The sequence below is a fragment of the Cavia porcellus genome, unplaced genomic scaffold, assembly GCF_034190915.1.
Source record: "Cavia porcellus strain 051 isolate PalLab524CR breed Dunkin Hartley unplaced genomic scaffold, mCavPor4.1 scaffold_8, whole genome shotgun sequence".
NCBI classification, from domain to species: Eukaryota; Metazoa; Chordata; class Mammalia; order Rodentia; family Caviidae; genus Cavia; species Cavia porcellus.
The window spans coordinates 42,532,738-42,548,422 of NW_026947491.1; the positions used below are offsets into that span (position 1 = coordinate 42,532,738).

General features: G+C 39.4%; 1 protein-coding gene across 1 annotated transcript; it reads left to right on the top strand.

The window, feature by feature from the left end:
- The first annotated feature begins 1,162 nt into the window (after window positions 1-1,162).
- Window positions 1,163-14,483, top strand: Higd1c (HIG1 hypoxia inducible domain family member 1C). The gene is made up of 3 exons (XM_005006471.1): window positions 1,163-1,256; window positions 6,677-6,811; window positions 14,419-14,483. The coding sequence occupies exons 1-3, from the start codon at window positions 1,163-1,165 to the stop codon at window positions 14,481-14,483; spliced, it is 294 nt and encodes a 97-aa protein (XP_005006528.1).
- Window positions 14,484-15,685: the final 1,202 nt, after the last annotated feature.

A 15,685-nucleotide genomic window follows, 5' to 3' on the forward strand; every position in this document is an offset into this window, starting at 1 on the left:
ACAGTGCAAGGTAGTGGCCAGCTGCTGCTCTCTTGAGTTTTTAGCAGGAGTAGTGGAGATCTTGACCAGTACCAGTTGGCCACTCCCTTGGGGGTGGGGCTCTCAGCTTTTCTATCATCAGGGAAATGCGGGGTGGCCTCACAATACCTGTTCTATCCACAGCCTCTTTCTCAAAGAACATCAGGAGACCAGGAGACGGAAGAGGTGATAGGGCATAGTGCTTCCGCAGGTGAAGGTATTGTGCTTCTGCCACTTCTTATGGGATTGTATTTTGTGATTCTCTCTCTGTCTCCTTCCCTCTCTCCCTCTCCCAGGACCTCCAGCACGCTAAGCAAGCAATGCTCCACCACTGAGCTATCTCCTCAGGCCCTCTGATGAAATTGGGCTCATAGGATGAGCCCACTGTATTTGAGCTTAGGGGTGAACACAGTAGATTGCACAGTAACAGACTGAGCTGCTGCTAAACCTGTTGTAACTGTGGTTGCTCCCCAAAGTGTCTCCACTCATCTTAGATGAAGAAGAGTATCTCTCACTGCCCTGCTCACTGCCTGGCACACCACAGGTGCTTGGTAAATAATCTAAGCGACCTTACAATGGTCTGCACTTTCTGTAGAACTGGAGTGAGTGTTCTTTTATCACCTGTGAATCTGGAGGTATTTGTGCTGTGTTGACACTGCCATGGTAAAAGGAGCTGTGTTTTTAGTGTTTGGAGAAAAATTCTTGAGGTTCCCAATGATGTCAAATGCTGTGAGTAAAAGGATATTGACTCACAGAATTATGATTTCTGTTAATTTTTACTCTATGGTATCAGATTGTCAGATTCTGTGTGTGTACATTTTTCTCTAATATTCCTTACCCTCAAAATGAGATGACTTTTCCAGGTGTGGAGGTGCATAGCTATAATCCCAGCACTCTAGAGGCTGAGGCTGAGGCTGAGGCAGGACAACCATAAGTTTGAGGCCATCCTGGACTAGATAGTGAGACCTGAGGGGGATGAACTCTGTGTGAAGACAACTGTTTATTTCAGTTGAACAGACAAGGCATGCCAAGCAAATGAAGACAGAGGAACACACAAGCAGCGGTATATTGGGAGAGGGTAAGTGGGTTCTTCTGAATGATTCACAGCAGTCACATTGCTCTTGTAGTGTTACTAGAGAGAAAAATGTCTTCTGATAGCCAGTGGCCAGCACATGAGGACGAAGGCCAATTATCCCGACTGATCAGGAAATCCAGAGACTCCCCCTTCGTCCCTGTAGGTAAGTATAAGCCTCAACTGAATACTGGAAAGTGTAATGACTCAATAATGCCTTACACTAGATCTTTTAAGGATTGAAATGTTCTGTATTATTTAACTTTTTAGATAATTGAAGTTAACCACCTCTAAGTATTAATATGAGTCAGGTTTTCAGAGTAGTTTCTGATACACGATATGTCCTTCCCAAATGTTACCCGCCATTCATTAATGCATCAAAGTTTATTCTGTTTTATCCATTTCATCAGACATCTACCTAAAATTATCAGTTGGAATGAAATGGATTGAGTACACTTAAGCTTTTCTGTCATGACTCAGTTTCAGCAACAGTTTATTATTAGGTATTTAAAATATCTGTCTCTTTGTCCTGTAAGTAACTCTGACCTTCAAGATCTTATGTCTGCTATTTATAGATTTTTCTGTATCTTCCATTACTATTGAGCACCATTAAAAACTTCTAAAGTTCTGTGCCACTGGAAGCGAGAGGCCCAGAATTGAAAGACCTGGGAGTCAACTCAGAGCAAAGCTCTGATGGGAAGCTTGGGCTTCCCTGTCCACTTGAGAGCTTGAACTTTGGAGGGTCACTTGTTCTTTCTTTCTGATTGCTGACTAAAATAAAGAAGTAGCATTATGATTAAACCTGTAGTCCTTTCTCCTCTCTCACACATATTTAGGGTACATTTACATTTTTCAACATGTACTACATGTAGTTGGGTTTTTAAAAATGAGCTGATAGGGCTGGGGATTTAGCTCAGCGGCATAAGCGCCTGCCTTACAAGCAGGCAGTCATGAGTTTGATCCCTGGTACTGATAAAAAGGAAAAAGATAAAAATGAGCTGATGTAGCTCCGTGCTAGAGTGCTTACCTATCATGCATGAGTACCTGGGCTTGATCCCAGTAATGGAAAAATATTAAACACCAATATTGTGTTTTAAAATCTGAGCTTTCTCTTTCTTGTTCTATGAATGCTTAGGTTGTCCTGAGCATTGTTATTGTATAATGCAGCTATGCTCCTTTCCTTATGCTCATTTCATCTAAGAACTTAAATAAGTTACCCAGATCTGACTTATATAGGTGTGAGTATATCAGTTCCATAACACCTTCACAGTATCTATGAGTCATGTGCTTCCATTATCACTATAAATGCAGCAAATTTGTGTATCATTATTTCTATCTCAAAAAAAAACCAATTGTTTTTTCAACAATATTCTGCTTAAAACTTTCACTTAAAAAAAGAGAAGTTTCACTTAATTTGATTAAGACTTGTAAGAGCACCCATGAGAAATGGAAGCAAATTATTTAATGACTTATTTTCCTTACCATTTTTAACCAGGAAAACAATATAAGTACTTGATTGCCATTTGAGCAGATTCTTGTTATGAACAGAAATTAACACTGTGCCTGTTGTATATTAAATTGTTTTTCCAGAAACATTGGGTTGATTAAAGTAGAAAGATGGAAGTGCTTTTAGCAAAATTCAATTTTATACAAACAACAGAAACATAATATGAAACCAGTACATGTTCTGACTTTAATCTCCAAAAGAAACAGACTGATTTAATTAAGCACAGAACCTTGACTTGATTATGGGAAGAAGGCTAAGTTTTTGCTAGAAAATAATGTTAAAATTGGATATGTATCATTAAATAGTTCTTTTAACAGTAGCTACAGGATATCCTGTGACAGAATGGAGTTGCATAACCCCTTATATGGGGTTTCTTACCATGTTAGTTGTTTAGCTTGTGCCTCAGACACAATATAGCAATGAACACATTTTGTATCATTTTCTTTTCTTTTGGTTATTTCTTGCAAGCATGTGCCTGTAACCCTAGCTATTCAGGAGGTTAAGGCAACAGGATCACAAGTTCGGGGCCTGGGGATTTAGCTCAGTGGTGTAAGCGCCTGCCTTGCAAGCAGCCAGTTGTGAGTTCAATCCCTGGTACCAATAAAAAGGAAAAAGACAAAAAAAAAAAAAAAGAAAAGAAAAAAAGAAAGAAAAGAGGATCACAAGTTCAAGACCAGCCTGGGCAACTTGGTGAGACCATGTCTCAAAATAAAATTTAAAAAGGTTTGAGTATGTCGCTCAGCAGTAGAGTGCTTGGCTCAGCAGTAGAGTGCTTGCCTACCACGTACATATCAGGTCCAAATGGTAGGTGGTAGATGGTGTTCAAAAAATAATATTACCCAGTATATAAAATCAGCACACAAAAATCAATAGTATGCCTGTATACCTATAATGAACCCACTGAGAAAAATATTAGGGAAACAATCCCATTCACAATGGCTGCAAAAAAGGCTGCAAAAAAGTTAATACCTAGGAAAAAACCTAATCAAGGAGGTGAAAAACTCTAGAATGAAAATTCAGAATTCTAAAGAAATAAATTGAAGAGGACTTTAGAAAACAGAAGGACATTTCCATTCCTGCAGAGGTAGAATTAATATTGTTTTGATAGCTATGTTACCAAAAGTGATCGTGGGTTTAATGTCAATAATATTCTTCATAAAGTTCTTCATAGAGGAAAAAAATCCCTAAATTTTATATGGAAATAGAAAAGAACCAGAATAGCCAAAGCAATCCTCAGCATAAAGAGCCAAGTGGGAAGCATCACGATTCCAGATTTCAAGTTATACTACAAAGATATAGTAACCAAACCAGCATGATACCAGCACAAAATAGACATTTAGACCAGTAAAACAGAACAAAAGACATAAAAACAGCCTCATCTTCCTTCAGTGATCTGATTTTTTGACCAAGAACCAAAAACATAGTTGGAAAAAAGTTGGCCTCTTTAACAAATGGTTCTGGGAAACTGGATATCTATATGTAGAAGATTAAAAGTAGATCTCTCTCACCCTGTATTAAAATCAAACAAAAGTAAGTCAAAGACCTATAAATGAAAACAGAAACGTTCAAAACGCAGGAAGATAACATAAGGAAAAGCCATAAGTATAGACAAGAAGTTCCTGAACAGAACTCAAATAGCACAGGAAATAATATGAAGAGTTAAAAATTAAAAAGCTTCTGCACAGCAAAGGAAACAACAGAATGAAAAGACTATCCTCAGAAGGGGAAACAAAAATGGTGCCAACTACTCTTCTCATAGAGGACTAGTATCTAGGGTGTATAAGGAACTCAAAAACCAAATCAACCAATCAAAAAAGTGGCAGATGAATCAAATAGATGCTTCTCGAAAGTGGAAACACAAATAGCCAATAAGTGCATGAAAAACATTCATTATGTTCAGCCAATGGGAAAAGCAAAACAAAATAACACTGAAGCTGGGCGTGATGGCACACACCTATAAACCCAACACTCTGGGAGGCTGAGACAGGAGGACTATGAGTTCAAGCCTAGCTTGAGCAATTTAGGTGATTGTCTTGGCAAGACACTGTCTTAACTTGTATCAGGATATCAAGGGAAAAAAAGACACTGTCTTAAAATAAAAAATTTAAAAAGTGTACATAGCTAAATGGAGCACCCCTGGGTCTGATCTCAAGTACCATAAGAACCAGTGAGATTCTTACTCCAGTCAGAATGGCTATTGTCAAGAAAGCAACAAATGCCAGCAAAGACGCAGGGGGAGCAATCCTACATTTCTGGTGGGAATGTAAACTAGTACAGCCACTGTGAAAAATCCATAGGGACATTCCTCAAAATACTAAAGTATAGAAATATCATTTGACCCAAGTATACATCTTCTGGATATAGTCTTCCCAAAGAATATTCTACTATAGTAATACATGCATACTCATATTTATATCAGCCCAATTCACAATATCTAAACTCTAGAAACAGCCTGCATGCCTATCAACAGATGAATGGATAAAGAAAATGTGGTAATTATACATAATGCACTATTATTTAGCCATAAAGAAAAATAAAATTGTGTCATTTGCAGGAAAATTATTGGAACTCAATATTAAGTGAGATACAAAATAAATATCACATGGTTTCTCTTACATGAGAAATCTAGCATATAAATAAATGTATTAATAAAACAAAGAAGAAATGGTAGAAAAGAAGAAGGTAGAGTTTTTGGAAATGAGGAAGGAGACTGGGGGAAGGAATAGGGGACAGAGGGGTGAAGGAACTGAAAATGATTGTAATATGTTACGTACACATACCAGGTCCCCAAAACAAACATAGTTACTATAAGCACACGCTAATAAAAAATAGCAATATTGAAATGCTATAAGATTCATAAGCTAGGATTAATGTGAGATGATACAATATACTAGGAGGAAGATGCAAAAGAAGCCACAAAAAGGCTTTCTGAAAATCTTTGTAACAGGCACTTTGAAGGAAGAGAACCCTGGCCTGGCAATGATGCATCCGATCCTGCCTAAAATGCCAAGGAGAGGCTGAGCTTGCTGGTGCACACCTATAATCCCAGCACTCAGAGGCTGAGGCGGAAGAAGGATTGCTGAAAAGTCTGAGGCGAGCTTCAGCTATGAAGTGAGTTCAAGGCCAGCCTGAAGTGCATAGTGAAACCCTGTCTCAAAAAAAAGATGGGGGGCTGGAAATATTGCTCAGTGGCACAGCATTGGCTTGCCAAGCATGAGGTTGTGAGTCCAATTCCCAGAACAATGACAAAAAAGACCCACAGAGGGCAAAATTTAAGGAGGATAATTCACCTTGAAGCACATCTAGAAAAGAGTATTCAGAAAATAAAACAGAAAGAAAAGGAAGCAGATAGGGAATTATGTAGTTAAAATTTGTGGGTGCCACTGCCCCCAAGGTATATTTTTATGATATCAGTGAAACCTAAAATATATAATTTAAGAATTATTTGCAGTAGCACTGTGAATGTTTGAGTATCTGTCTACCTTTTATGCTTTGATTTTGTAACCTGAATATTTCTAATAGAACAATATGTAACTTATCAACTAGTAATTTCTTAGTGTTAATATTTTCTTCAAAATTATTATTATCTCTACCTTTTTTTTCAGTTTTCTTTTTTCTTTAAATAAAAAAAAGAATTATTTGTGAACTGGGAGTTTAGCTCAATGGTAGAATATGGTAGGACATTTGTCTAGCACGTGCAAGGCCCTGAGTTCAACTCCTAGTACTACCAAAAAATGCAGATGTATTACTTTAAATAAATGTCTATTGCAATGATGAAATAAAATAAATAAAAATATTAACTAATGTTACCTTCAGCCAGTGTGAGTAAAGTGTATATGAAGCACAAATGAATTTTGTGTTGAGGGTCTCATCCTCAGGACACCAAATATTCTAACACTGAAAAATTATGGAATCCATAACACTTCTGGTCCTAAGCATTTTGGATACAGATACTCAATCTGCATCTTGCCTATTTATTTTCAAACTGTTCATTCCTTAGACAGTCTTTCTGTTAATTCTCTAGGCTCTCGAGAATTCTTGCTTGCTGTTTATGTGATATATACTTTTAAAATTCACAGGGTTAGCAGGTTTTGTCACTGTGGTGTCCTACGGTCTTTACAAGTTAAAGTACAGAAGAGATGAGAAAATGTCCGTTCACCTTCTTCACATGCGAGTTGCTGCCCAAGGATTTGTTGTAGGAGCTGTGACTCTAGGTAAACGTCTCCGTGCGGATCTCATGTTCAGCTGTCTTCAGGGTAGTTTTATGTATTCTGTTCATTTATAGAAGATGAATATTGTGTTCAAATGATACAATGGGGAGGGGTAAGAAAAACGATGTTTACTTGGCTGGTATTGCTGCCCAATTGTGGGCTTAATTTCTCAGCATCTTAAGCTAATAAAACCTTATAAAAACTAACAAAACCACCAGTAGAGAACTGGAGGAATATGTTGGTATCCTCAGTACTGAATAAAAGATAAACAGTTCCTACCCTATACAACTGTAAATCTGTAAGTGCAGTGATGACGCTTCCCAGCCCACTGAACAGCAGATACAGTTATTAATGTGGTTTAACTAGGAAGAAGGACATTTTCAGAGACCACAAATCTCAACAGCCTTGTTTTCATTTTATTACAAAGTTGAGCCATGGGTGAAACTGTGTTTGTTTGGTTGTTTGGTTGGTTGGTGGTACTGGGGGTTAAACCCGGGCTTGGCACTGAACTAATCCTCAGCCATTTTTAAACTTATTTTAAGGGGGCTGGGGATTTAGCTCAGTGGCAAAAGTGCCTGCTTTGCAAGCAGGCAGTTGTGAGTTCAATCCCCGGTACCAATAAAAAGGAAAAAGACAAAAAAAAAAAAAAGTCTTTTAAAACAGGCTCTCACACTAAGTTCCTAAATTGCCTATGCTGAGATTGAATTTAGAATGCTTTTGCCTCAGCCTAGGATTACATGTGTACACCATCATGCCCAGATCATTTTTTCCAAATCTTTTAAAATTAATTCACAAAGCAAGTAAGATCTCCACAGTCAGATTTAAAGAACAGGAGTAAAATCTCTGTAGTTGATTAGTGTTACACCAAGGCTAAATCTACTAGCTATTTGATTAGATAAACCTAAAAAGAAATCTATTTGGGGATATAAATTCTCTAAATTTTAAAATCTGCATTAATGAGCACAAGTCCCAGTGTAATGGTCTCCCTTCAGGCTGTGCAGATTGCCTGAGTCATTGAAAGAGCACAGAACGATGGGTGTGGGCTTGTGTACTGAGGTTATAAGGTAATTATGTGTCTTAATCCTATGAGTTGTGACATTTATGTATTGAACCAAAAACAAGAAACCTTCCCCCAAAGTTACAGTTCTCATTCTCATCATTCAGCAAACCTGTGATGCATATTTCCTATGTGCTAGATACTGTGCTGGTCCAGAGAAATAAAGGTGAGAGTGTCGTAAGAGAATGTCAGTTTCCAGTCCCACATATTTTAGATTCCTTAGGCAGGGAGAGCCAAAAGTGAAGTCATTGAAGCTGCCTCGTAAGTAGTACGGAAGCACCAATAGGACGAGGGTGTTAACTAGGCCTGGAGGTCAGGAAGGCTCCTCAAGAACGTTAGCTGTGTGATGAACCAGGAGGATGGAGGAATTATCACCTACGCAGAGGTCAGGATTTTAGGAAAGAAAAAAGCAAAGGCGCAGGAGCATGGCATATTAGTGGAACTCTCCATAGCTTGTTATGGCAGGTGAATCATCAGTGTTTAATGAGAGAAACAGAAGTACTCATAGTAATATCAGAAAAGAATTTAAAATCAGTCTTTGGAGTTAGGCATTAGGAGGCTCTCGCTTATGACTCTGGAATGACAGCTAAAGTGGTCAGGCAAGCAAGTAGGAAGGAAAGATGGATATACACAGGGAGAAGCAAGGAAAATCAAGAGCCAGCAAGGGTGAGTTAGAACACACATGACAGACCAGAACTCTGGTGGGTTTTTGTTTTTGTGACAGGGTTTTGCCTTGTAGTTCTGACTGGCCTTAAACTCACCGTGTAGCCCAGGCTGGCCTCAAACTTGCAGTGATCCTCCTGCCTCAACCTCCCAAGTGCTGGGATTACAGGTGTTACCATCACACCTGGCATGGTGGGTTTAATTTTTAAGAGAAGTCATTTATTGGTTACACATGATAATGAAGTGATACCACAAGCTTCACTCTCATTTACCATTTTATCTGGTACCATTATTAAATTTAAATATTGCATAGAATGTAACAACAATCATTTCTATAACTAAATAATTCTGTAACTGTGTTTGGGTGAACCATCCAACGATGAGGGACACAGAAGGTCACAACTGCTACTTCAACTATACCGAAGCTTCTGAAGACAATGATTTCTCACTAAATAGTTGTAAATAAATTTCATATGTTCACAATGTAACACAAGTTTACCAATATGGCTTCAGAATAAACTAACTTTACATCGTACACTCTTAAAAAGACATTATTTATTCAGTCATGATCAGACTATTACAACTAGCAATCAACAGCGTGGGTGGAAAAACTTACATTTAAAACCCTTTGTAGGATGCTTCATATTTTCCATAGAACAGAAACAAAAATAACCCTGTCACACAGTTAGTCATAAATATGGCCCTTGAGTGTCTCTGCCCATACATGGCAGTACTGTGAAAACTGTGTCCCCTGGAGCAGCGAGGCCCTTCTGCCGCCATGCTGGATGAGTTCACAAGTTTATTGTTACCCGTAACTTCCCTGGCACTTCTCTGGCTCCCCTCTCCTGCCAAGCTTTGTTTCCCGGCTCCTCAGACTCTCCTCCTTTGTTGAAAGCTCCACAGCCTGAGGTGGAGGAGCATCTGCTGCTACTCAGGCTCTCTCTCTAGGAGACCCTGCCTGCAGTGCGAAGAGAGGCCTGTGACAGAGCCTCCCCGGCTGCAACCACAGACCCAGAAAGCCCCTGTGCTTTTTTTTTTTTGTCTTTTTCATTTTTATCAGGACCAGGGATCGAACTCACGACTACCTGCTTTCAAGGCAGGGGCTTATGCCGCTGAGCTAAATCCCCAGCCCTAGCCCCTATGCTTTTGAAACCAGCTCCTGGCCTCTGAATTCACTGATGAGAGTGATGTACAGAAAAAGACAGTATCATTCCTCCTGGGGCTGAACATGAGCCCGGCCATGTCCAAGTCAGAGAAAGTGAAGGAGGAAATTCAGAGGTGCTTCAGTGGCCCTTGATTGCTGCTCATGCCAACTAGACAGGCTAACAGATACATAAAAATGTGCCGCAATGGTGCCTTTCAAGCATAAAAAGTTTGACTAGCGCTTCACTTCTGTCTTTAAATCACCTTAAAATACCTCTTGTGCACTGACTGGGGAATAAAGGGATAGGAATTCTGGAAAGTGTAGTTGTGGCTTAGCTCAGTTGGCACAGTACACACCGCTGTCCAGCCCTTGCCCACTTGGCAGCCTCTTTTAGTCACACTTAGCTTCCAAGTAAACAAGAGCAAACCCAGCCACCCTTACGTAATTAAAAAAAACTCAGATTCTCCCCTAAAAGAAGATACAAGGTCTGTTCATCCATCTTTGAGCAAGGCTGATTCCTACTGAGCTGAGTGGCATCCACTGGCTTTATTATAATAAGCCTTACCCCAGTATGAAAATTTTAACAGGCTGAGTTTGTCTATGCAAAATATCACTGACCTCCTGACTTTATGGATCCCTAGATTGACTGGCACAGCACACTAATTCTACCCAAGTAGGACTCAGTGTCAATTCAGAATCAAAATTCAAGAATTCCCCACAAATTTGATTATATTATGTTCTTTGGTACATAGGTACCCTGGAAGTTGATTGCAGGTCCCTTTAGGAAAGACTAGAAAAGAATATACAGTGCATGTGTACATGAAAATGTATGTATTTTGTACCAAAATATTTTAGGAGTTGAAGCCTATGTAACAGTGTCTTTCCTTTAGGGGACTGGCTTCTTCCTCACCTAAGTCTGCGAAGTGATTCAAATCTAGGAATTGGTCCCGGGGCCACAGATCTCTGCAGTGAGGATTCAAGTCAGACTTTGCTTTCCGCCTACATGGTGCCCACCACTTTCAATGTTAGGGACGCCACAATCAATTAGCTAATTGTGGGGGATGAGGTGTCACTTTGTAGGCCCAACCCCCTCTAACCTGCAATTTACAATAGCCGCCCTGGTATGCGAGAAGGAGGTAGAATAGGAATGCCTGTTCTCAGTGAGCCCCTCACCCTCTGGAATCCATACTGTGAGCTGGCTTTGTTTTGCAAAAGTCTTGAGGAAGTGCCTGGCCACCCTTTGTGACACTAACAGCAGACAAATTAACAACATTCTTGAGCTAATGAATTTCTTCCTGGGCTAGAGAAGTTATGAAAACTGGTTGTGATTATTTACTTCACTTAGATAGCTTTAAAATAAACATTGTAGTCTGTCACGTTGTAGCTTGCCACAAAGAATGCCTTTTCACTACTTAATTATCTGGGCTCTGTGAACTGATCGGGTTTACTATATATGAATCCTAAAATAAAGATTGTGCGTGCAGTGCAGTGTAACGCGGTGCAGACAGTAAAGGTGTCTCTCCTGTCTTTCTTTTCCGAGCACTGTACCCCCCGTGTCCCGATCAGGCGTGTGTGCGTGTTTACCTTGCCCGGAGTTCAGAGTGCTCTAAGACACTCACGACAGCTAATGCCAAAGATCTGGCATTTGAGACAGGTCTCCCTAAATCACTACAATGCCCAGGCAGGGTTCAAACTTGCCATCCTCCTGCCCCAGCTGCCCAGAATGCCGGGATCACAGGTGTGTGCCTCATATCTGCTTCACACGGATCTTTGGAAAAGAAAGATAAACCGGAATTTTCAATGACAAGCTGAAACCCAAAAAGGCAGAAAGAAACCTGACTGAGTCCTCTTTTTTCCCTTCTTGGGAGATATCATGGAGCTGGACCACAGCAAGTCCAGGACCTCTTGAAGCTGAGAAAAATTCAGAAACACCTGCAGATGTGGACCTGGCTGCCGACCAGCAACCGTGAGCTCAGGCAGCAGATAAACAGCAGTGTGAAAGGCATGATGGTGCCCATCAGACTGGTAATTTAAAGTGGTGCCTACTCTGCAGAAAGGTCTCAACAGGCAATGTAAAGCTGTTGAGTAAACGGATGGTCAAACTACAAAGACAAGGAAGAAAAGAATTATCCTAGACCCAGAGAGAGGCTAACTGTGGAAAGGCAAGGGGGCTATGATCAGCCAAGGAAACCTAGAAGGCTTCTAAAATGCCCTGAGTCATTTTATGTGTTCACTCCACAATTAATTGTTAATCTTGTCATTCAAGTTTTATGTGCATTTTCTCCACATATTTCATTTCATGGAATATGAAGTAAAAAAGAAAATTCTAGAACAGCTAGGTGTGGGGGTGCACAGCCCGTAATCCCAGCACTCAGAGCACAGGCAGGAAGCCTGCCCCTCGTAGAAGGTCAGCCTAGGCTACGTAGGGAGTTCAAGGCCAGCCTGACTACTAAGCAGGACCATATCTTAAAAAACAAAACAAAGCAAAATGCTTAAAAGTGTCTTACAAAGGAAAAGAAAACAAAGACAGTAAAAACCACTGAAACTATGAGTTAGATCTAAACAAAGGCAGTGGAAGTAGAAATAGAGAAGAGACAAGTTCCAGGAACACTGAAGATTTGGTTACCAAATGCCTGGACAAGTGAAGGGAAAGGGTCAAATATGATCCCTAAGTTTTTGTTTTGTACAGATGGAAAGTTTTGCCTTTTTTTGGTACCGGGCATCAAACTCACGACCTCATGCTTGCCAGGCAGGTGCTTATGCCACTGAGCTAAATCCCCTTATTTATTCATTTAATTGTGATGCTGTGGATTGAACCTAGGTCCTTGTGGGTGTGGGAAAGTGCTCTACCTCTGAGCTACATCCCCAGTCCAGACCAAGTCTTCATTGCACAACACAACTCTATCCTCCGAGGCAACTGCAGTTAGACCTTTTCACAGATAAGGTAACTGAGGCTTAAAGAGGAAAAGTCATTTATTCATGCTCACACAGGCAATCTCCTGGCCTGAATTCTTAGTCACTATATTGATTGAAATCCCCATGGAAGATATCTCCAAATTACTCACATTCTATGCATAGGAGATCCATGGGGATATGGAAAGAAAATATTATGCCATAAAAATAAAAAAGCTAGCCAGGCACAGCTGCCCAGGCCTGTAGTTCCAGCTACTTTGTCTCATTTTGTTTTGTTTTTTGGTACTGGGAACTGAACTCACAACCTCACATATACCAGGCAGATGCTGTGCCACTGAGCTTATCCCCAGCCCAGTCCAAGTGACTTTGGAGGATAAGGCAGCAGAATTGCTTGCGACCACAAATGGAAGGCCAGCAAAATTAAGTCTCAAAACAAAATAAAAATAAATGTAAAAGAAGAGTGTTACTAATATAAAAAACTGACCATAGCATTTTATTGTTTAAAAATGAATGTGTACTTCAGGTGGGCAGGTAGGTGACAAATGCCTATAATTCTAGCACTTGGGAGGCTGAGGCAGGAGAACCACCTCAAGCTCTAGACCCACCTGAACTACAAAGCAAGACCTTGTCTCAAAAAATTAAAAAAGAAAAAAAAATTGATTGGTACTTCAGAACATGCTTAACATATAATTTACGTATAATTTAAAAGTTTGAGTATTACCTACATATGTGATGCAGAAATGCCATAAGTACAATAATAAATACATGGGCCTCACACTCAGAAATCTAACTTGCTTACCAGAGAAGCAACAGGTATAAATGAGACAGGAAAAAAGGTGAGATCATAACTTCAGGGAACGGCAACGGATAGGAGGTAGACAGGAGGTAAGAATTATCTGTGTCTAGTAAGTCAAATAAGGTAATGAGACCTAGAATTCCTTCTGGATCTGAGAATATTATTTCCATAGATACTACAATAATTCCATGTTTTAAAATTTTGGGCTTGAATTTTATTTTATTTTGGGGGGGGGCTTGAATTTTAGACTGTCATAACTTTAGTTACAATACTGTCTCATTAGGAAATTATGCAGACGTCTGCCTCAATTTGGCATGACTTGGAGAAACGAGAGTAACTTAACGACCTTTTATCCTCTGTGAACTCTATGAAAATAGTGACAAGCAGTCTCAGAAATAACTGAGAAGAAAAGCGAAGGATCTGGTTTAGACAACGACAGCTGGAGCTTTGGACTGGGGACAGGAAGTGGGAATCAGTCATAGTTTAAATCTGGCTCCATTTACTAACACAGAAATGTCCCCTCTGCTCTCAGCTCATCTCCCCTGTGCTTCTCTTTAGCAGCTCTGCCCTAGGACTTAGTGCAAGTCACAGACAACATCCGCCTACCCTCATAACTAATTTATCCTCTCGTTTGTAAACCCCTAGAAGAGGGATTCGATTTGTTCACTTTCATTTTCCTGGTACTAAGCACAAAGAAACATTGAATAAATGTTTGCTGAACTGATGACTGTTGTTTGTAATCTCAATATCCAGTCAAAGTTGCTCACTTTCCTAACATTTCACCAATATTTTAAAACTCAGACTTCAGGTAGTTAACAGCATAAACTCAGAGTGATACTGTTCTTACAGAACTAAGAAGTTTTTGTTGATTTATTTACTTTTGGGGCTGTTTGTATGATCCAAGCAAAACACAGTAAGAGAAGATTCTGTTTGTTTTATTTTTTAAATTGTGAGCTAATTCCAGAAAAATACAAGTGGGAAGACTGTACTGTCTATATCCCATGGGCATTCTATTGACGACATCTTTCTCTTTCTAGGTGTTCTCTATTCTATGTATAAGGATTACATTAGACCTCGATTCTTCGATGTATCCAAAAAGTGAAGCTATGTGCTGGAAACAAGAAAAAAATGAGGCTTCTGAAAATTATTTAGTTTGAAGAATGAATTGTCATTATATAGCAAATATACTGCAGAAGTATCAAACAGAATTCTTTGTATATTAAATCTTAATGTTTTAAAAGTTGATTTCCAAGTCAACAATCATGGTCAGCTCAGAAATAAAGTATTTCTTGTTGGTTTCTTTTTGTAACTTAAATTCTCTCTCTCTCTGTCTCTCTCTCTCTGTCTCTGTCTCTGTCTCTGTCTCTGTCTCTGTCTCTCTCTCTCTCTCCGTCTCTCTTTCTCTCTCTCTCTGTCTTTCCCTCTCTCCCTCTCTGTGATATATTAAACCCAGAGTCTGAGAACAAGTGTTCTAGTATACTAAGTATACTAGTATACTAAGCTACATCCCCAGACTCATGAATAAATACTATTTATTGCTAAACCAATCTGAAAGTTAGTTGATAATTGTAGCAGTTATTTATCTATATCCATGTTAAATTTTACACTCTGTTCACCAATTAATTTTTCCCTACTATGGAAAAATAATTAACATTTCTTAAACTCTTTTTTAGAATGGATATATACTACATCATAGGAGAATGGCCATGTTATACAAAGTTGGTTCACCATTTGGCACTTCGTTCATGTAGAGTCTCCAATACCATGAATGTAAATATTTCTGAATTCATTTTGATACTTGTAGGAAGGATATATATATATATATATATATATATATATATATATATGGAAAACTGTGACTCATTGCCCCAAGAAAGCAAATATGTTTCAGTCTAGATGTCCTATGCTAAGAAACCAAAGCACATATTCAATGATGAATATACTGTTGACCTCAAATGTGTAACTGTCCTTGGGTTCTAAAAAGTTAACTACATTTTGTTAAAGTAAAAGCTGTCTTGACTTAGGTTTGCTCTCAAAGACTCCAGTCCTAGGAAAGAAAGCATTTTCACTGAAAGCCAGGCATGATGGCATAGGCCTGTCATCTCAGAACTTTGAGAGGCCAAGGAAGGAGGATTGTGAGCTTGCATACAGCCTGGGCAACTTTGTGACTTAGCAAGACCCTGTCTCAAAAATTTTAAACAGGGAGAGGGGGCAGGAATATAGCTCAGAGAAAGGCCCTGGGTCCAATCTGTAGTACCGCACACACACAGAATTGTCACTGAAATAAAATTAAGAATATGGCTT